The sequence below is a fragment of the Lutra lutra genome, chromosome 4 (genome assembly GCF_902655055.1).
Source record: "Lutra lutra chromosome 4, mLutLut1.2, whole genome shotgun sequence".
Classification (NCBI taxonomy): Eukaryota; Metazoa; Chordata; class Mammalia; order Carnivora; family Mustelidae; genus Lutra; species Lutra lutra.
Window position 1 is genome coordinate 151,504,033 of NC_062281.1, and position 22,268 is coordinate 151,526,300.

General features: G+C 46.2%; 1 protein-coding gene across 1 annotated transcript in view; it reads left to right on the plus strand.

Annotated features, from left to right (window-relative positions):
* Nucleotides 1-22,268, plus strand: part of C8B (complement C8 beta chain) — a 43,147-nt gene that overhangs the window by 10,548 nt on the left and 10,331 nt on the right. Inside the window, exons 4-10 of the mRNA XM_047728418.1 lie at nucleotides 436-577; nucleotides 2,353-2,494; nucleotides 8,519-8,651; nucleotides 10,991-11,188; nucleotides 15,624-15,864; nucleotides 17,653-17,781; nucleotides 20,440-20,603. Of these exons, the coding sequence (XP_047584374.1) occupies nucleotides 436-577; nucleotides 2,353-2,494; nucleotides 8,519-8,651; nucleotides 10,991-11,188; nucleotides 15,624-15,864; nucleotides 17,653-17,781; nucleotides 20,440-20,603 (1,149 nt within the window). The remainder of the gene's footprint in view (nucleotides 1-435; nucleotides 578-2,352; nucleotides 2,495-8,518; nucleotides 8,652-10,990; nucleotides 11,189-15,623; nucleotides 15,865-17,652; nucleotides 17,782-20,439; nucleotides 20,604-22,268) is intronic.

The window sequence follows — 22,268 nt, forward strand, 5'->3', positions numbered from 1 at the left end:
ATAAACAAACAGGAGGTTAGAGAAATATGGACTGCTAAAAATTATCAATAATAATAGTAAAGAAAAAAAGTACAAGAAACCGTGTGCCAACTATGTACCAGACAACATCATGAGATTTCATATAGAAATCATATATGTCATTGAAACTCTGTAACTGTACATTTAGGTAATTCGTTACCCCTATTTTGTAGATTAACAAATTGAGATCACAGAGATAAGGTAACTTGCCAACATCACATCACTCCAAGGTATCAGAGTCAGGTGCACCTGCTTTTTCATTTATAAGATATGGAATAAACAAGAATACGTGAACCGACCTATTGGCTTGAAACAGTCAAGCAAAGCCAATTGCAACATGGACCCTTGAGTGTATCCCTCAGTTCCTGAGGCCCCTGAGGCTTTGCCCTTGGTTCACCTTGCTCCTCTCTGCCACAGTACAGACATGTCTACTTGCTCCGGCCATCTCAGTTCTATGGGGAACCGTGTAACTTCTCTGACAAGGAAGTTGAAGACTGTGTTACCAGCAGACCATGCAGAAGTCAAGTGCGTTGTGAAGGCTTTGTGTGTGCACAGACAGGTATAACGGGCTGCAAGAGTGGGAGGGGAAATCTAGCAAATGAGGTGATGACACCTGATGATGGGGGGACCTGCCGTTACCTAGTGCTCAAGGTCAGGGTCATGTGTCAGGCCGAGAGGCCTCCTTGATCTCCCTTTACGGGTGTTATTTCACAAAAACAGCCCTATAAAGTAGGTGTTGATATTATTTCCATTTAATGAATTAGGAACTTGAGACTTGGGGAGGTTACTCACTCAAGATCAGACAGCAGGTAGGTAGAAGACCTGTGATTAGAAATTGGGGAATGCAAATTACATCCATTGACATGAAGGACACCAAAAGTGTATGTGCTGAAATCAGTAATCCTGAGTCAAGTCTTCTTCTGACTTTGTGACTTATGAGAAGTCATTTAATTTTTCTGCATGTTGGTCCTCTCAGTAGAAAACTGGAAGTGATGTTAACACCTTATAAGCATGCTCTAAGCAATAGCCAGTAAAATTTTTTGATTAAGGGAAAGGAGGAGAAAAAGGACAGATGGATGGACAGCGGGAAGGACAGAGCATACAAATGAGTAATCATCTGCTGTGAAACTAAGTAAAGACTCGTCTTTCCGACTCCCTTATGTCATGAATTCAAGCAAACCTATGCCTCTCTATTTTTCCAAGTCTCCAGCAAAAATATGAGTATTTTGACCCAAATTATCTCAATGGGAGTTGCAGCTCTACACATTGACTATACCCATGTGGACTGTGCTCCGGGGGCTTTTAAGAAAGAGTTAGAGATTTTTAGAGCTATTTCCAGGCCTTATTGCAAATGCAGAATTCTATGTAATAAATCTGAAAGATTTTACAGCGTGTCCATGGACTCATTATGGCCAGCGTTCCATGATTCTGACCGAAGCCATAATGGTTATTCAGGTAGGCTTTAGTTTAAGTGCCTTGTAAGAAACATTTGAAGAGCAGATTGACATTCTGCTTTTAATATTGGTTAAAAGTGATCAGACACATCTAAGGAAAGAGGGTCACCTGTTTTACAGGCTTTATCTCACGAGAATATACAAATAAGAGAAAGAGTCCAATTGGGAGTTGGGGGGAAGGTAAGCATTTGAAGGAAGAAAAGTGTTACAAATGTTGAATACAGATATTTTTGGAGTTTAAAAATAAATGGCTGTGGTGTTGGAGGTAGTGCTATTTAGTGGGAAGCATTTGTGATTAGAAAGTTATAATTTCTAATCCTGCTGCAAATGTTTACCAGTCTTGCGCATTTGGCCCACCAAAACAATAAGAAGAGTGATCACACTCACCTAGAACTTACCATGAGCCTCTATTCTTCCTCTTACTCATTTAACCCCCCAACAACCCTGGGAGGGTAGGTATGATGACTTCCCCATTTTACAGGTAAGCAAACCAAGGCAAGGAGGTCAGGTAAACTGTGGAAGGTCACACAGCTAGCACTACTTGTAGGACCCACCAAACCCACCTCACCTCACCAGCCTCAGGGAGAGAAGTCTAGACTTCCCTCCTGTCTGGTCATTTCAATCCCAGCCATGCAGACACTTTCCCTTCCTCCTCTGTCAATAACCTCCCATTCAAGAGCATTTAGAAGTGCAACACTGGCTTTTTGGGGGGAATACACTGTTAATGCCATTACTGATCTACCCTGATACACGAGGACTAATCAAAATGGCCTTAAAGGTCCAGCAAAATGTCTGGCACATAGTAGGTGCTCACACCATGTTTGTTCACACACCATGTTGGCAGCCACAGGACTATGGGTAATGCCCTTTCTCCCTCCAGGGAGGTGTGTAAACCGTAGACTTCTCTGCAACGGGGACAATGACTGTGGAGACCAGTCTGATGAAGCGAACTGTAAGAAGATTTCTAAAAAATGTCAGCATGAAATGGAGCAGTACTGGGCGATTGGCCGTCTGGCCAGTGGGTAAGTTACTATCCTCCTGTTGTGTAGATGGGAAGGCACGGAATTAAATGTAAGTCTGGAGGGGAGGAAGGGAGCAGATATTAACAAGATCCTTTCCTTTCTGAAAAAAGATTGTAATGGAAGTGGACGTTTGTAGCTGCTCTCTGAAGAAGGTTCCAGGGAGCTCCAGGAGCACATCCCAGGGACACATAGAGGCCACACGGAGGGCTGGGTTAGGAACATAGGTGAGGAACAGTAGCTGTGCATGAAGACCACATGGGCTTTATGCCAGGGCTGGGGATGAACGTTTATTTAACACTTAACTATGTGACTGTGTTACGTGCTTTCTAAGCATTACCTCTGAATCCTACTGACAACTTGCAAGGGAGACATTTTGTATGTTTTTTTCCTAAGATTTATTTATTTACTTGAGAGAGAGAGAGAGAGCTCATGATGGGGAGAGGGGAAGAGAGAGGGGGAGAGAGAGATTTTTTTTTTAAAGATTTTATTTATTTGTCAGAGAGAGAGAGAGAGAGAGAGCACAAGCAGGCAGAGTGGCAGGCAGAGGCAGAGAGAGAAGCAGGCTCCCTGCCAAGCAAGGAGCTCGATGCAGGACTTGATCCTGGGACCCTGGGATCATGACCTGAGCTTAAGGCAACCACCCAGGTGTCCCAAGAGAGAGATTTTTTTTTTTAAAGATTTTATTTATTTATTTGACAGAGAGAAATCACAAGCAAGCAGAGAGGCAGGCAGAGAGAGAGGAGGAAGCAGGCTCCCCGCTGAGCAGAAAGCCCGATGTGGGGCTCGAACCCAGGACCTGGGATCATGACCTGAGCCGAAGGCAGCGGCTTAACCCACTGAGCCACCCAGGCGCCCCCCCAAGAGAGAGATTCTTAAGCAGACTCCATGTAGAACCCATTGTTAGGCCTGATCTCATGACCCTGAGACTGTGACCTGAGGCAAAACAGGAGTCAGACACTCGACCCACTGCACCCCCCAGGCGCCCTGACAACTTGCAGGGGAGGTTTTATCTCTTTCTGTATCTCTAGGCCCAGCATAGGTTCTGGTCCAGAGGTTAGGTTCCTAGGTAGTTAGTGAAGAAATGGATCTCTGAGATGGGTCTTCAGTCAGTCAGGGTTTCAAGCTTCTGGGGACCTCTGAGTTGATCAGTCCTCTGGAGATCAGAGAAGCAAGGTCAGAAAGGACCAAAGTAGCTTGGTGTTTGCCCTCCCTTTCTGCCACATTCTACAGCTCTTAGCCTCCAGGAGGAAGAGTGAGAGCCTCCCCTCACACACACTAAAAATCATTGTATATGAGGCAGTGTGGGGAAAACAGTAACCCTGAGTGGAATTCACCTTCTTCTTAAGCAAAAATCAAGTCTCTGCTTAAAGGTTGCCATTAGAGAGAGAGAGAGTCTCCTACAGATAAGACCTGCTCTCAGCACCATCTTATAAGCGAGTTATTATAATCCATACCTCCTTAGTAAGGAAACTGAAGCCTGTGAATGGTAAGAAATTTCCTGGGGGTCATATGACTGAGAGGGTGATGGAGCAGACATTCCAAGCCAGAAGTAGAGCCACAGCAGACCGTATAGGAGGGGACAGAATGACAGCTCACTGGCCATGGGACCTCAGGTGAGGCGCACCTCTATGTGGGACTTTGGTTTTGCCATCCGGAGAAGGAAATCAACAACACCCTTCTCTCAAGTTCTATGAGGATCAAATAAGCTCATGGGACGGTAGCAGACAAGTGAGAGGCAGCTTGTGTGGGGGGAAGGATGCTGGCTGGCAGTGAGACCTCGGAAGATTAGTTACCTCACTTTCCTCCTCTGTGAAATGGGAATCATCATCACCATCACTGTCTTGCAAGGATTAATCCTTATAAGGAGCCAATATGTGTAAGCTGACTACAATGGCTGCCTCCACGAAGTAAGCACCACACTGTACTGATTAAATAAAATATAGACATTATTACAATACACGAAACTCTGTTACAGGAAAGAGAGCCCAAGACAATTCTGTTACGACCAGAACTGAGGCCAGTGCACAGAGCTGAGAGAAGACAGAGCTCTCAGTAGTAATCAGAGCTGGTCAGGAATGGAAGCCTGCCTTCAGAGGCAGTGACTGGATTTTCATCTCTTCTAAATTGACATAATGACATCTGCCCCGGGCTTGGCGGGACGCTCTGTAAGGTGATCCGTATGTAGCATCACCCACTGCTGTGTCTGTTTCTAGTTAGCTCCTCAGTAAATGATGATTGTTTGGTGTCTTGTGATGGAGATCGTACAAAATTTAAGATGGAAACCAACACCCTCAAGGGCATTCAAGGTACCATGCTGTCTTGGCGATCACAGCTTTGTATTATAGCTTTAAATCAGGCAATATGCCCAGCTTTGTTTTTCTTTTTCAACATTTCCTTAGTGATTTGGGGTTTTTTCTGGTTCCATACAAATTTTAGGATTGTTCGTTTCAGCATTTTGAAAAATGCCGTTGGTATTTTGATCAGGATGGCATTGAAAGTATAGTTTGCTCTGGGCAGCATAGACATTTTAACAAATTTATTTTTCCGATCCATGAGCATGGAATGTTTTCCCATCTTTTTCTGTCTTCTTCAGTTTCTTTCATGAGTGTTCTGTAGTTCCTTGAGTATAGATCCTTTACCTCTTTGGATAGGTTTATTCCAAGGTATCTTATGGTTTTTGGTGCTATTATAAATGGAATTAATTCTCTGATTTCTCTTTCTACAGTGTCATTCTTAGTGTATAAGAAAGCAACTGCTTTCTGTGCATTGATTTTGTATCCTGCTACATTACTGAATTGCTATATGAGTTCAAATAATTTGGGGATGGAGACTTTTGGGTTTTCCATATAGAGTATCAACCACATCATTTGCGAAGAGAGAGAGTTTGGCTTCTTCTTTGCCAATTTGAATATATTTTATTTCTTTTTGTTGTCTGACTGCTGTTGCTAGGACTTCTAGTACTATGTTGAACACCAGTGGCGAGAGTTGGCATCCCTGTCGTGTTCCTGATCTCAGTGGGAAGGCTCTTAGATTTTCCCCATTGAGAAAGATGTTCTCTGTGGGTTTTTCATAGATGGATTTTATGAAGTTGAAGAATGTTCTCTCTGTCCCTATAATCTGAAGAGTTTTAATCAGGAGAGGATCCTGTATTTTGTCAAATGCTTTTTCTATATCAATTGAGAGGACCAGGTGGTTCTTGTCTCTTCTCCTCTTCTCTTATTTATGTTTTTTTTTTATCACATTGATTGATTTACAAATATTGAGCCACCCTTGCATCCCAGGGATAAATCCCACCTGGTCGAGATGGATAATCCTTTTAATGTACTGTTGGATCCTATTAGCTAGGCTCTTGTCGAGAATTTTGGCATCCATATTCATCAGGGATATTGGTCTGAAATTCTCCTTTTTGATAAAAAGGGCTTCTGCACAGCAAAGGGAACAATCAACAAAACAAAGAGGCAACCCACAAAATGGGAGAAGATATTTGCAAATGACACTACAGACAAAGGCTGATATCCAAGATCTATAAAGAACTTCTCAAACTCAACACCCAAAAAACAGATAATCAAGTCAAAAAATGGTCAGAAGACATGAAGAGACACTTCTCCAAAGAAGACATACAAATGGCTAACAGACACACAGGAAATTATTCATCATCATTAGCCTTCAGGAAAATTCAAATCAAAACCACATTGAGATACCACCTTACACAGTTAGAATGACAAAAATTGACAAGGCAAGAAGCAACAGATGTTGGAGAAGTTGTGGAGAAAGGGGAACCCTCTTACACTGTTGGTGGGAATGCAAATTGGCGCAGCCACTTTGGAAAAACAGTGTGGAGGTTCCTCAAAAAATTAAAAATAGAGCTTCCCTATGACCCAGCAATTGCTTTACTGGGTATTTACCCCAAAGATACAGATGTAGTGAGAAAAAGGGACACATGTACCCCAGTGTTCATAGCAGCAATGTCCACAATAGAAAGAATGGAGACTCCCTTCAACAGAAGAATGGATAAAGAAGATGTGGTCCATATATACAATGGAATATTAATCAGTCATCAGAAAGGATGAATACATCAACATGGGTGGGACTGGAGGAGATTGTGCTAAGTGAAATAAGTCAAGCAGAGAAAGTCAATTATCATATGGTTTCACTTCTTTGTGGGCCATAAGGAATAGCATGGAGGACATTAGGAAAAGGAAGGGAGGAATGAAGGGGGAGAAATCAGGGTGGGAGACAAACCATGAGAGACTGTGGACTCCAGGAAACAAACTGAGGGTTTTAGAAGGGAGAAGCATGAGGGTATGGGTGAGCCTGGTGATGGATTTTAAGAAGGACATGGAATGCGTGGAATAATGGATGTTATATGCAAAAAATGAATCATGGAACACTACATCAAAAACTAATGATGTACTGTATGATGACTAACATAACATAATAAAAAAAGCACTCAATATAGTGGGACAACAGATACACAAATAATATGAAATATTTATCATAAGCTGGGCAGTGTTGAACACCTAACAAACACGGGCATATGTAATCCTCATAACAGCATGAAGCAGGAATTGTCCTTGGGTGCATTTTTAAAAATTAACATACAAAGTATTTGCCCCAGGAGTACAGGTCTGTGATTCATCAGTCTTACACAATTCACAGCACTCACCATAGCACATACCCTCCCCAATGTCCGTCACCCAGCCACCCCATCCCTCCTACCCCTCTCTCCTCCAGCAACCCTCAGTTTGTTTCCTGAGATTAAGAGTCTCTTATGGTTTGTCTCCCTCTATGGTTTGGTCTTGTTTCATTTTTCCCTCCCTTACTCTATGATCCTCTGTCTTATTTCTCAAATTCCTCATATCAGAAAGATCATATGATAATTTTCTTTCTCTGATTGACTTCTTTTGCTTAGCATAATACCCTCTAGTTCCATACACATCATTGCAAATGGCAATATTTCAGTTTTTTTATGGCTGCATAGTATTCCATTATATGTATATGTGTGTGTATGTGTGTGTGTGTGTGTGTGTTTGTGTATTCCACATCTTTTGTATCCACTCATCTGTCATCTAGGCTCTTTCCATAGTTTGGCTATTGTGGACACTGCTGCTATAAGCATTGGGGTGCATGTGCCCCTTCAGATCACAACATTTGTATCTTTAGGGTAAATATCCATAGTGCAATTGCTGGGTCGTAGGGTAGCTCTATTTTCAACTTTTTGAGGACCCTCCATGCTGTTTTCCAGAGTGGCTGCACAAGCTTGCATTTCTACCAACATTTCTTTCTCTGCATCCTTGTCAACATCTGTCATTTCCTGACTTGTTAAGTTTAGCCGTTCTGACTGATACAAGGTGGTATCTCACTGTGGTTTTGATTTGTATTTCCCTGATGCTGAGGGATGTTGAGCACTTTTTCATGTGTCTGTTGGCCATTTGGTTGTCTTCTTTGCAGGCAACCAAGGGACATAGAGGTTAGCTGGTTTGCCTGAGGCCACATTGCTAGGAAATGACAGAACAGGGATTTGACCCCAGGTATCTGACCCCAGAGTCCCTGTTCTTACCTATTTTGCTTAAATATTCTCATATGGAAAGTATACACGTACAGAATGACCCCTGCTTGAGGGGACAGGCACAGGGTCTTAGGAAGGCCTCTAGCTTTAGCACAACCAGTGTTGGTCGAGGCTTCCCATGAGGCAACAACAGAGCTCAATCTTGAAAGACAAGTAAGAGATAAAACACTGAGCAGGTGGAAGGGCATTCTGGGCACAGGGAATAGCAGTTCCACAACAGAGAGGGAGCAGAGCAGATTGAAGGAAGAGCAAGCTTCTCCCAATGACTGGGAATAGGGTATATGATCATGGTTTCGAAGGGCCACAGATGAAGCCAGAAAGCTGGTTTGGACCACCTACCGAGGACCTTGAATGCTATACCAAGAAGTTTGGGTTTCCTCCATTAGAGTCTGCCAGTGAAGATGACATAGTCTGATGACCCTAACCTCTCCCCCCTTTCCATGCCTTCCCTGCAGGATAAATCTGTTCACCAACAGATTTGAGGGCCCGGTCCTGGATCACAGGTATTACGCCGGTGGATGCTCCCCCCATTACATACTGAACACGAGATTCAGGAAGCCCTACAATGTGGACAGCTACACCCCACAGGTATGTGAGAGCCAGGAAGCCCCTGCAGGGCAGTAGAGGGAGCACATACAAAGGAGCCAGTCAGCAGGGAACCGAGGCCCGGCCCTGTGGCTTGCTAGCTGGGGGCGTGTGGATGCATCTCTCTTTCTCTTTGAGCTTCAACTCTTTATGCGTACAATGGACAGTTCCCTTCCTCAGGACAGAGTGGCCAGGCTGGCGTGCCACATGCGGTCATGGCAAGAGTTGCAAGAGCTGAACTGGGCAAGCAGTAGTAGCAAAGCTGGCAGGGAAGACAGAAGTAGAGCTGGGGATTGGGAGTCTCATAGACTTGGTGACTCCGCAGGAGGGCAGCTGAGTCAGCCTACGTGCTCTGAGCCTCCGTTTTCCCCTCTTTCAGTGGGGGGCTGGGAAGTTTCTGCCCCACAGGGAGAGGATTAGTGAGACTCCAGTGTCACTGCGGAACACACACAGTCAGCACGTGGCTCCCTGGGGTGAGGGAGCATGCTCAGCACGCGTAAACTGCTTTCTTGCGGTTACTGCCGAGACCTCACCTATAGGAACCAGCATTCTGCTAAGGTTTTGAAGTCATAACATGCTCTGTCCATCTAAGCCTGTGTTCCTCAGACATGCCTGCTTCAAAGCAGACCTCACAGACAGTGGGAGGCTGGGACAGGCTCCGACCACAGCATGTGTGCGTGCGCACCTGCACGCACACGCACACACGCGCACACACACACAGGAGATCAAGGGAAGGACATGGGTTCCAGGCCTGGCTCTGCCCCGTCCCAGTCTTACTTTAGGCGGAGCTTCTTCTCCACACTGGGCCCCAGCTTCCTTGTCTGTAAGATAAGCAGGCTGGACTGCATATGAGAGAGTAGTTGAGGAGAGTTTCTACTTTTTTTTTTTTTAAGATTTTATTTATTTATTTGACACACACAGAGAGAAACACAAGTAGACAGAGAGGCAGGCAGAGAGAGGGGGGGGAAGCAGGCTCCCTGCTGAGCAGAGAACCGGATGTGGGGCTCAATCCCAGGACCCTGAGACCATGACCTGAGCCAAAGGCAGAGGATTAACACACTGAGCCACCAGGCGCCCGAGTTTCTACTTTTAAAATCATGCAGTCGTGAGGGTTAGGTTACTACTTCCTCCTCCTCCCCCTCTTCCTCCTTCTCCTCTTCCCTCCACACATACTTACTGGCCAAAAAAGAGATATGGACAAGCACAGCCTGCCCCACCATGCCCACTGCCACCCACATGGTCTCTCCTTTCAAGGGAGGATCTCAGAGCAGCCATTTATCATCCTGGTTAAAGTAGCCCCCGACTTGCCAGGACACAAGTCATTAGTTTCCTCCCTGCAGAGCCCGTGTTTTCTGAGGGACATGTCGGGCGAAGTATGTGTTTTCCCCATGTAGACTCCATCCCCAGAACAAGCCCAATGGGAGGAACAGCCATCGTCTCTGTGTTACACATGAAGAAACTGAGGCATATGGAAGTCAAGTTGGTCACCCAAGGTTGCTCAGCTGGAAAACACGTTCTACCTCAGGCCACGCTGGGAATCCCTTCCTCAGCAGCTGAGTGTTTACGCAACCAGAAGCTGACATGTGGGGGGTAGAGTCCACTGGAGACGGGTCCCTCCAAGGCCATCCAGGCAGTGTCTTTGGCAGCTCCCCTATGCAAGAAAAATGAGCACTGATTTTTGAGCAAACAGCTCTTCTACGTTCTCCGGAAGGCACTTTCCCACCATGTCACTTCATCCCCACCTTTGACCAGACTTTGTCAGCTGTCAGCTGCTCTCTCCTTACAGCATCCTCACTGGCCTGTCTCTCTGACCCGAGATGCATCCCTTCCAGTCCAACCCCTGTGCTCTCCCAAAGGGAACTTCTAGAGGCTCAGCTATGCCCCTGTTAGCTCATCTTTGGATCGAGTCCAAATTTCAGAGCAAGTAATGCAGACACCTCAACATTTTGATGCCAACACATTCCCTCACAACGCCTGTCCCTTCACCTCATTGTTGCATCTTCTGGGTCAACCACACCAGAATCCCAGCACTTTGTAGAATACATCCTGTTCTTTTCCACCTATGGGCCTTTGCCTAAGCCATGTCCCCAAGTCCCCAGGTGAACCCAAGTCAAGCCCCTACCTGAGTTTCGCCCATAGTCTGTCTCTCCTCCTGGATTGGGAGCCATGGTGCTAGAGAACACAGTCAGCCTTGAGGTTTCCATATCCAGAGCCTCTAGTCGAGAGCCTTACCATAAGAATATATTCTTACACCATAAGAATACAAAAGGATATCTGTTGACTTGTATGGAACTGATGTGAGTCAAATGAAATAGGAAGCATTTTCTTTTTTCCTCCTTTAGACCCAAGGCAAATATGAATTTGCGCTGACAGAGTATGAATCATACTCAGATTTTGAAAAAAACTTCACAGAGACCGGAGAAAGCAAGTTTAGTTTCAACTTTGGTTTTAAAGTACCTGGAGTAGTTGAACTTGGTTTGAACCTCAAAGATGATAATAACAAACAATTTATTAGAAGAATCAAACGATTCTCTCACACTGTAAGTACCCTTTGTTGCCCTTTAATTTCTGTATATCCATTTGAATTTTCATGCCCGGATGTGTCTGTGTTCCCCATTACTACCAGGCCTAGCAACAAGTTGTATTTTTGATATCTTGAAAATCTTCTCACAAAAAAACAAACAAACAAACAAACAAACAAACAAAAAAACAGCAAGGTCTTACATGAACTTACTTTTTAGAAAAGCCAGGCAGTGGTCTATAATTATTTTCTTCTATATTTGTGTTCTCTCACTTTCTAATGAGCTTTATCCCATGGTTTTCCTTTTTTTTAAAGATTTATTCATTTAAGAGAGAGAGAGAGAGCACACAGCAGGGAAGAGGGAGAGGAGCAGGCAGACTCCCCACTGAATGTGGGACCCGATGCAGGGCTCGATCCCAGGACCCGGAGATCATGATCTGAGCTCAATGGACTGAACCACCCAGACTCCCCTCCCCAGGTTTTCATTAAGCTTGAGATTGTAGCTTTTCCAGACCAGATCATCTCTGGAGGTGTTTCAGCCCCCAGCACTTTAACTTTAACTCCTAAATGTTCTTCAGAAGCTCTCTCCAGAATATCACCCCAGACCTCTTCTTCTCTGACCTCTCGGAGCATTTGGTGGCGTCAACTGCGCCGTCGCACACCTGCCCCTCCTGTGTGTTTGCTCCTCCTTATCGCTTCCCTTTCCAGGTTCTAATCTCCCCACCTGCTCTTTATTTAATTCATGGCCATCTTCTCTTCTTATCCCTCGACCACGCCGGATAATGATGTCTTCCATTCACCTCCCCTACCCCTATCCCCACCCACCCACCCCCGCCCCCCTGCCGCCACCAGGGCAAGCCGCACACCTTCCTCACTGTTTCTGACCTTCCTGTTATGCTCTGACCGGCACCACACACTGTTGCAGGCCTCATTACCTGAATTCCTCATGGACACTCCAGAGCAAGCTCTTCCTCCCCCATTTTCTCTATTAAATAGCATTTGTTTCATTCCAATTTCCTAGATGAAGCATTGCAGAATCATGGTTTGCTCTCTCTCTTCTCTTCATTTCCACATTATTGGCCACCAAATCCTTCAGTGTCACTCTCCCATGTTTTTTTTTTTTTTTTAAGATTATTTACTTATTTATTGGACAGAGACAGACACAGCGAGAGAGGGAACACAAGCCTCCGGGGGAGTGGGAGAGGGAGAAGCAGGCTTCCTGCTGTACAGGAAGCCCGATGCGGGGCTCAATCCCAGGACCCCGGGATCATGACCTGAGCCAAAGGCAGACACTTAACGACTGAGCCACCCAGGCGCTCCGACTCTCCAATATTTCTCAATCTAACTCTGGTTATATCTTAACTAGCCCGGGCCCTGGCACCTCTTGCTTGGCCCCCCTGAGAGGTCTCCTTCTCCCGACTTCCCCTTCAGATGTATGTGCTGCCAGAAAGACGTTTCTAGGATACAAATCTAACCCTGTCACCTGCTCCCTCTTGCCTGTAAGATGAGGGTCAGAGCCTGAGAGTTGGTGGAAGAGGAGTAATTGGACCAGGAAGTAATGGGATATGATGTCGGAGAAGCAGGTGACAGGCAGCCTTGGGGAACCTTGAATTCCTCAGCAAGGAAGGTGCATTTTATTCTCTTGTCCCCGAGCATTTTCGACATGAGTGCGATATGTTAGAAAATGAATCTGAGCGGACCATGGAGGAGATCAAGTCACCTGTGATGCTTCATAGGAGGAAAAAGAGGTGAGGGGAGCTCAGAAAGGTCTCTGCTGCTGAACTACTGACCAACAGAAAATGAGTAGTAAACGTTAACGAGATTGTTACAGTCTTTGCATGTTTTTCCTTATCTTCTAGGCTCTGATCCACTTGAGGGCACAGGCTGTTTCTTTTATCTTTGGACTTAAGATGGCACTTAGTAGGTGCTTAAGACAGAAATAGAGTGATGAAGGGTGGGACTGATGAGAAGGAACGTACTTCGTTGGGGAGCAAAAGAAGGGTGCCATCCGTTTACTCCTTTTCTCCTGCTCCCCACCGCCCCTCCCACACCCACCTCCCTGATTCAAACAGCCAGTCACAGTGTGCTTACAGTGTTCTGGGTGTTAGAGTAGAATTGAGGCCTGGAGACAGATCCACTCTCATTCTTGCCTTCAAGCTCACAGTCCAGGAGAAGAGGCAAATGTGTATGCAGGTAACTAATAATTAATATATGTATCAGTTGTAATACAGGAGAGTACGTGCTCTGAAGGAAACAGAAACAAAATGCATTGCTGTCCTGGAGAATGGAGTGTATGTCTGGGAAATTCAGGGATGGTGTCACACAGGCAGCAGCTGCTAAGCAGTTGCTTAAAAATATAAGTAGATATGCATCCGGCAGAAAAGGCAGGGAAGAGCATTTAAGGCAGAAGGAATAGCATGTGCAAAATTGTGTTATGAAGAGAATGGCGGATTTGAGGAACAGTGAGAAGTTGGACTGATGCTGATGTAGGGTGTGGTGGTGGGCAATAGGAAGGTATGGGGAGGCGTACTCACTACCAGGGGACAGAGTGGGAGTTCCTATGTTCACAGTAAGGGAGTGGATTTTATTCTGGAGACAATAATAGAGAGCCAATGCTGGGTTTTGTTTTAAGTCTAGAGGTACCCCATAACCCAGGCATACCTCGAAGATACGGCAGGCTTGGTTCCAAACCACTGCAATGAAGTGCATGTCACAGTAAAGTGAGTTAAGCAAATTTTTTGATTTCCCAGTGCACACACAAGTTATGTTCACGCAATACTGCCATCTCTTAAGTATGCAATAGCATTATATCTAAAATAACAATGGACATACCTTAATTAAAAATACTGCTAAAAATGCTAGCCGTCATCTGAGTTTTCAGCAAGTCATCGTTACTGATGACCATGCCAAAAAATAATAATAAAGAAGATGTTGAAGTATTGCGAGAATTACCAGCATTGGGCACAGAGACACAGAGTGAGTAAATGCTGTTGGAAAACGGGGCCGACAACTTTGCTTGATACAGGTTGCCACAAACCTTCAGTTTATAAAAAACATAGTATCTATGAAGGGCAATGCGACAAGGCATGTGTGGAATACTCCCAGAGTTTTTTTTGCTTTTTTTTTATTTTTATTTTTTATTTTTTTATTTATTTGACAGACAGAGATCACAAGTAGGCAGAGAGGCAGGCAGATAGAGAGAGAGGAGGAAGCAGGCTCCCTGCTGAGCACAGAGCCCGATGTGGGGCTCGATCCCAGGACACCGGGACCATGACCCGAGCTGAAGGCAGAGGCTTTAACCCACTGAGCCACCCAGGTGCCCCGATACTCCCAGAGTTTTAAGATGTCCGCTCTGATTGGAGCAGGGAAGGCAAGCTGGAGAAAGAAGGGAGATCCGCGGGAAGGCTTCTGTCAACGTCCGAGCAAGAGAGGAAACCTACAGTATTTAGAAAAATCACAGAGCACCGCTTCACTTGGAAGGGTAAAGAAGAAGGGAGAGTCCTGAGTCTCCGGGATAGGACTAGAATGAGGCGAGCAATGAGGGAGGGAGGGAGGGAGGGAGCAATGAGGAGCCCGGGCGGTTGGCACCACGGGAGCTGGCATGGCCTTCTAGAACTGATAGGTCAAGCTGGCTGTAAGTTTGAAGACTGGGGCAGAAGGTGCCTCGTGAATGCTACCCACTCTCTCACATCGTCCTCCATCTACACATCAGCGAAGAACCTCTCACCTCGGACCCCTCGGACCTTCTGCTGCCTACACTTCACCGAGCGTCACCCTCTTTCAGTCTGGCCCCCACAGCAGAGGGCCCCAAATATTTCCTGTAAAGGGCCAGATAGTAAATATTTTAGGCTTTGTAGGATCCTAGGGTCTCTGTCACAACTACTTACCACTCTGCCATTGGGTGGGGGGTGAGAGCAGCCGTGGAGAGTACACAAATGAAAGGGCATGGCTGCGTTCCAGTGAGACTCCATAATTAACCCCAGTCACGTGATTCGGGATGCAGGCTGTAGTTTGTTGTCTCGTCGTACACTACAGTGTCTCGCCTTCCTAAAACACCTCTTTGACTTGCTCTTGAGAGGCCTTCAGAATCTGAAAAGCATAAACAAAGAGGCTGCCTTGGCAGGCAGGTAGACCCCACTTCCTCCCAGAGTGGTCCTGGGTGCACTTGCTGCTCCTCTCCATGTCTGCCTCTGGCCGCCGACCCTTCTCATTGCCGCTTTGCCGCTCTGAGGGGGTGAGTTAAGGGCAAGCTCTCCCATGCCGAAAGGACATCGAAATATTTATGAGGAATGAACCCTTGTCAAACAGGCCCATCTTCCCCCAAGTATCCTCAAGGAATCGTAAGAGTGATGACCCCAGGCCAAGAATGTCGGATGGCATTTGCAAAGTTCATCTTCTCGTTCCAGATTCCTAACTTTAAAGGTCTGGTTTTCCCATGTCGGTCTTTCATTTAGAAAAGCTCATTTCTGCACGCGCGCTCTGACCTTGAAGTAGCACATTACAGGCTGAAAGCCAGAAGCCTCATGCTCCATTACGAGTTCCTTCAGAGAGTCAAGCTGCTGCCCCTGGAGTATAGTTACGGGGAGTACAGAGATCTCTTCCGTGATTTCGGGACCCACTACATCACAGAGGCTGTGCTGGGGGGCATTTACGAATACACACTCATCATGAAAAAGGAGGCCATGGAGAAAGCAGGTACACAGCCCTGGGGACTGAGGTTTTCCTGCTGGGCCCCATGTGAGCTCTGCAAGGTGGTAGGGAGAGGCTTCTCTTAGTTGGTGGGAGAAGAGGTACAGAGTCTGCTTCTAGTTCACTTCTCCCTCTCTGCCTATAGTTTCACTAGCAGATCTCCCCTTTTTCATAACCTGTTCCTGTGGGTCCTCTTCTACCCAACCCTCTGTCTGGGTGGTCCTCTTTTCTGTAACTACTGTCTCTAGACAGCATCACCCAAGCTCATGATTTTAGATGCCTCCAACATGTGGAAACTTCCCCCCTTGTCTATTTCCACCCTGGCCCTCTTCCCTGAACCCAAGAGCTTACATCCCAATGACTCCTTGACATCACCATTGACATGTCCAACATCCAGCCCCACCTTACCATACCCCAAAAGTCAACTTTTGCTTTTCTTTCCCAAATTTGTGTCTTCCATAGTCACCCACATCTCAGAATGGTTTTACCATCCAACCAGTGGCTCAAGCCAAAGACCTAGGAGTCAACCTTGACTGTATTTCCTTCCTTCTAGTCGATTAGCAAGTCCCATCAGTAAGTTTGAGGTGAAACCCAGAATTCTGCATTTCAAACAAGTGTGACATGATGTCAGTGCTGCGGATCCATAAGCCACATTTTAAGAAGCAAATTCATAGATTATTACACTAGGCTCCAAACTAATATTCACCTCCCATTGCCCCCCTGAAGTCTCTTTTCCCCACATGTATAATTACAGAACTTTCGAACAATGGCAGGCCTAAGGTGTGACTCATGATTCCCAATCCCATGTTCTTTCCTCCAACATAGTACTTGACAGCTGAGCTGCCCTGGGTCACACAGTTCACAAGGGCAGGCAGAGCCAGGGTTTGGTTATAAGTCCATTGTACTTGCAGGAGGACACATGGCATATGATGTATGTAAATCTAAGCCAGTGTGGCCCCCCTCGCACAAGGGTCAAAGAGAGGGTACTCCATCCCACTGGTTTCCAATGCACTTTTCATATTTCTGCAAATATGATCCTGATACAACATTGGTCACACTTACTTGACTACAGAAGCACTTTTTCTTGTAATAGTAGTACAAAAATTACAAGAGATATTATTAAGAGATTTGTATTTCAAGGAATGTGTCTGGGGGAATACTGATGTACCCTAACACCACTAGAACAGCCCAGACATAGACTTGCCCTTCTCTCCTTGCCTGGCCTCCAAGTGCCGACAAGTCACACCCAAGTTCTCAGCAAGCCCAGGAGGGGAGAATGCCTTGTGGAGAATTAGGGAGGAGCAAGTGGGAAATGAGCCAAAAAATGAAAAAATAGGGGAAATTGGCCCCTTTTCTTTGCCAGGTCCTAGACTGACACTTTAAATGCATCACCTCAATTAATAAATGAGCAAGCTCTCTCTTCTATAGCCAAGCATAAAGAAGAGAGGGTGAGCAGAAGGGGAACAGATGGTGGCAACCTCGATTCATGGAATCAGTCCCTAGAGGGTTGCTATCAGGAGCCACAATTTTAGAAAACTCTTTGGAGAGTGGCAAAGAGCCTCAGAGCCTCCGAGGACCCTGAGGGGAAGTTGCTATCCATCTCTCATGAGGTCTCTGTGCCGATGTTAGCCTCTCCCCGCATTGAGGTCACCAAGCTAGCTGCCCTTTTATCTGAACCTGAGTCCGTGGGGGCCCCATGACATCCAGGAAGGGCAAGGCCTTTGGAATGGAGAACAGGAGAAGGGACAGGGTGAATTACCTTTAGGTCACGGGCCTTTTTCGTGCTTCCTTCAGATTACTCTCTTAAGGATGTCCAAGCCTGTGCCCAGATGGGTTTTAGAATCGGCGCTGCTATTAAGGTGGTCTATGTCAAGCTCGGTGTGTCAGTGGAGCGATGCCAGGATATTCTGAGAGAAATAGGAGGTAAGTGGCAGGCGTATGTGACTTCCGTGATCATCGTCTTTCCCTTCCTCGCATCCCCAAAACTGAGTCACTCTTTAAGCCAAACACCAGATATTCTAAGACATTTCAATTAAAATAATGATTCATTCAGTAAAAACTTATTCAGCTCCTATGATATGCTGGACATACAAAAATGAATAAAATTGTATTCCTATCCCCAGGGCGCTCACACAAAGCAGGCGAACACTTAAAGAAACAATGACAAGGCAGCAGTAAGCACGAAACCCAGTCTGAAGCATCCGGACAGGCTTCCTAAGGGAGGGAGCTTTGGAATTGCCGCTCGAGGAATAAAGCAGGAATGTTGTTTTTAAGGCAGGAGGAAAATGACAATGGAAATTGACTCTGGAGGGCTGAGAGTTTGCCTATCTGGAGGTTGGAGGCAGGGGTGTCGGGGCCAGGTAGAGGAGGTGAGGGAGCAGGTGAGGAGACTAGCCCTTACCTGAGACAAGGGTGGGACAGAGACTAAAAGAGCATCTGAAGACATAAGTCATGTAGCAGAGCCCACACGGCAGGGAAGACCAGACTGGGGGCTGGCGTAGGCTCCAGGATGTAATGCCAAGTGTCCGGGAGCAGGAAACCTGGAGGCCATTCAAGGGAACTGGGAATCAGCACAGCAGGTGGAGTAGGATAGAGAGGCCGATCGACAAGGACTTAGTCCGTGACCTCTGCCGCACCCCGAGGAGCAAGCCTCCACCGGCTCTACTTACTGAGCTTCTACCTGGGATGGAATGTGGAGAAAGAGTTCCCCGGCTGAAACAAAACAAAACAACAAAAATGTAACTGCTGGTCTAGGACAATCGCTTGCACCGGTGACTGATGTCTGGTTGATACTGTTTATTTGCTCATTCTGGTAGGCCTGGGTTGGAAGAGACGTCCAGTCAGAGACGCATGCGTAGAACACAGGTGCTCTTGAAAAAAGACTTATGGAGTGCCCATCTGGCTCGGTCAGTGGGCCTTGCCCCTCTTGTTCTCAGGCTTGTAAGTTCCAGCCCTACATTGGGTAGAGAGATGACTTGAAACTAAAATCTTAAAAAAAAAAAAAAATTAAAGAATTAACAAGGCTTGTAAATTAACCCCCTTCCCCCCTACCACCCTGCATGGGTCCCTTGATGGAACATTGCCCAGGACCCCAGAACCCTTGCCAACTACAGCTGCTCCATCCCTTTTGGTGAAAACACCATCCAAACTTCTGTGTTAAACACATCCTTCCTGTCTTAATAGTTTTACTGCCATATGTATCCCTGACCAATACAGCTTAGTGTTGCTTGTTTTGGTTTTATTTTGTTTTAAAGATTTTATTTATTTATTTGACACACACACAGAGAGAGACAGAGAGAGAGAGACAGAGAGAGCACAAGGAGGAGAAGCAGCAGAGGGAAAGGGAGAAGCAGGCTCCCTGTGGAGCAGGGAACCTGGTGCGGGACTTGATCCCAGGATCCTGGGATCATGACGTGAGCCCAAGGCAGACGCTTAACCAACTGAGCCCCCAGAAACCCCTGTTGCCTGTTTTTGAACTTTATATGGATGGGATGTGATCTTTTCAGTTCTGGGTGTTGGTTTCTTTTTTTCCCATTCATCATCATGTTTTTGTGTATAATGATAGTCTCCGTTGCTGCATAGCATTTTATTGTATGAATACAACACTTTGTCCATGCCACTGTTGGATTTGGGTCGCTTCCTGTTTTGAACAAGTACAGTCACTGTAGCTTTGAACTTTTTTCCGCAGCCGTCTAGTACACGTATGCAAGGGTTTCCCAGGGCATGCACCGCGAGTGGGATTGTTGGGTTGTAGACTGCGTATTTTTTCTGGACTAGTCCCAACAAAACTGTTTTCTGCAATGCTTGTACTGCTGTGCACCCCTGTCAGCAGCGTGCAAAACTCCCTGTCTGTGGTCCTCAGGTGTGGCAGGCTCGGGGCTGAATGGTTCCTCGACACCACCTCTTTTGGCATTGGGTCCATGGACAGATGAGAATGAGAAGATTGAATGATATGCTTGAGGGCTTTCTGGGAAAGGTCAAAATAATAACCATTTCCTAGTAGACACTCTTTAGTGGGTATTTATCACATATGAAACCCAGCCTTTACAAATATTCCCGCCTCTGTTATCCCATACACAGAAGCACTATAACTAGAGCTCTGCAGCATTACCTGGATAAACCTTTTCACCCTTAACGCCCAAAATTTCTTATCCGCAAGTAAGTGAGTTAATACATGTACAACAATTAGATTACAGGCTGACACATGAATGATCACTAACTCATCTCCCTGTCGACCTATGTGTCTATCTATGACCCGTCTATCGATATATCTGTATTTATATTTATACACATGTGTATATATTTATCTGTCCATCAGCTCTCTATCTTCCATAGACTCAGTGACATTTATAGATGTCCCTTCCTTGTCCTGCCCCCAACTTAGGTCCAAAAGATTGAGAGAGCTGCCTTTTGCCCCTTGCGCCATGACTCCCTCTGCTGGTAGGAAGCCACTTTGTCCACCGGCACCTGCGGGATGAGTTTAATAAATATTGCGGTAATTAGGTAATTGATTGGGTGGCAGTAAATTCCAAGGAGCTGAAGTGGGTCCCTTGACATGCCAGGTCTCTGTGTCCATTCCAGACAGAAACAAGAGAAACACCATGGTGGAAGACTTGGTGGTCCTTGTGCGAGGAGGGGCCAGTGAGCACATCACCACTCTGGCCTACAAGGAGCTCCCGACGGCAGAGCTGATGCAGGAGTGGGGAGACGCGGTGCAGTACAATCCAGAGGTCATCAAAATTAAGGTACAGCTGGGGACGCCTGGGTGGCTCAGTCGGTTAAGCATCTGTCTTCAGCTCAGGTCATAATCCCAGGGTCCTGGATCAAGCCCCACATTGGGCTCCCTTCTTAGCAGGAATCCTGCTTCTCCCTCTCCCTGCTGCTCCCCCCACTTGTTCATTCTCTCTCTCTCTCTCTCTGACAAATAAATAAATAAAGTCTTTTTTAAAAAAATGCCCGGGGCTTGGGATACAGAGCTCAATAAGACCCATGCCCCAATCTCGAGGCACACACATTAGAGTGGATAATCAATCTGGATTGGACCAATAACAATATACTGTTCAGCCCCAGCTAGAGACCCTTGAGTCCCTCCCACTCAGGCCACCCAAGTTGCTAAAGGAAACTCACCATTGGCTTCTAATTCCAGCCCTCTGAAATTGATAGGGTTTCCATTTCAGCAGAGAACCGCCCTTTCCGCTATTTCTTTATTTTAGCTTTCATTCATTCAACCAACAAATAGTTGTTAAGTTCCTGCGATGTGACAGGAATTAAGACACTGGAGGAGAACACAGGAAGCTGAGAGGACGAAGCCTGTGGCACGTGCCGAGCTGTAGGACACATCCAGGCACGGCCGTCTTACAGGACGGGGCGGTACCTCATGGTGATTGCTAACGTTTTGAGCACCTTCTACATCCATGATGCTCTGCCAGGGACTTTAGGAGCATTATCTCATCGAATCCTCATGCCTCTGCAGATTGCATACACTGATTTCCATTTCATGGTGGACGAAACTCAAGTTCACAGAGGTTGTGTCTGTCTGTGGCTGCTGGAAAGCCTCTGTGAGGTCTGGACCCGAGACTTTGACTTCTTCCCTCCCCTCCAGACTTTGCTGTGGGTTTGGTGAATAACAACGAACGATCCCAACCACCTGTTACCACATAGGAGCAGTTTTACAGCTTAAACTAAGAATACATTTGCTTGAACAAGACTGTCATACACATCAGCAGTTGTGGGTCCTTGCCTATGGGGTCTTCTGCACAGGGTCCACGTTCCCTCCTCGGCCAAGCTCTTCTTGCTGTTGTCTGTACAGTCACTGGTTGTCTGGCATCCACCACACCCCTGCCCCACGTTGCTCCCGGAGGTTTAGTCTTGCCGCCAAGGAGGGGTGATGAGGGACTGGAACTCCTGACAGGAAGCTCTGTAGTTCCCAACCCTGGCAGCTTCCCACAGTGTTTTTACTTGTATGTCAAATGTACAGTTTCTGCAGAACAAGAAGTCTGCCATTCAGATCCTCTCCTCTGCTATGTGCTCAGTAGTGACACTTAGGGTATAGCCACTAACAAGCACTGAGGAGGATAAAGTCAGTCAAAGGTTGTAGGCAGCTCAAGAGAAATCTGGGATTGGCTGAGGTTGTGGTGACATTGCTTGGTATCACAGATGGGCGTGGGAGTGAACAGAGTTCAAGGGAAAAGTAGATCCCTGGGCTTTACATGTCACTTATATTTGACTTGCATCTTTTCCCTAAAACTGAAAATTAATGGAGTTTTCTTTGGTATCCACCTAAATAGGTTGGGTGTGCCAGACTGGGCATTGGGAACATCAGGTGCCAAGCATGTGATATGATTATGGGGTTGGAGGGAGGGGAGAGAGAGAGGGAGGGAGAAGGAGAGGTAGGGCGGGTCAGCATGCTA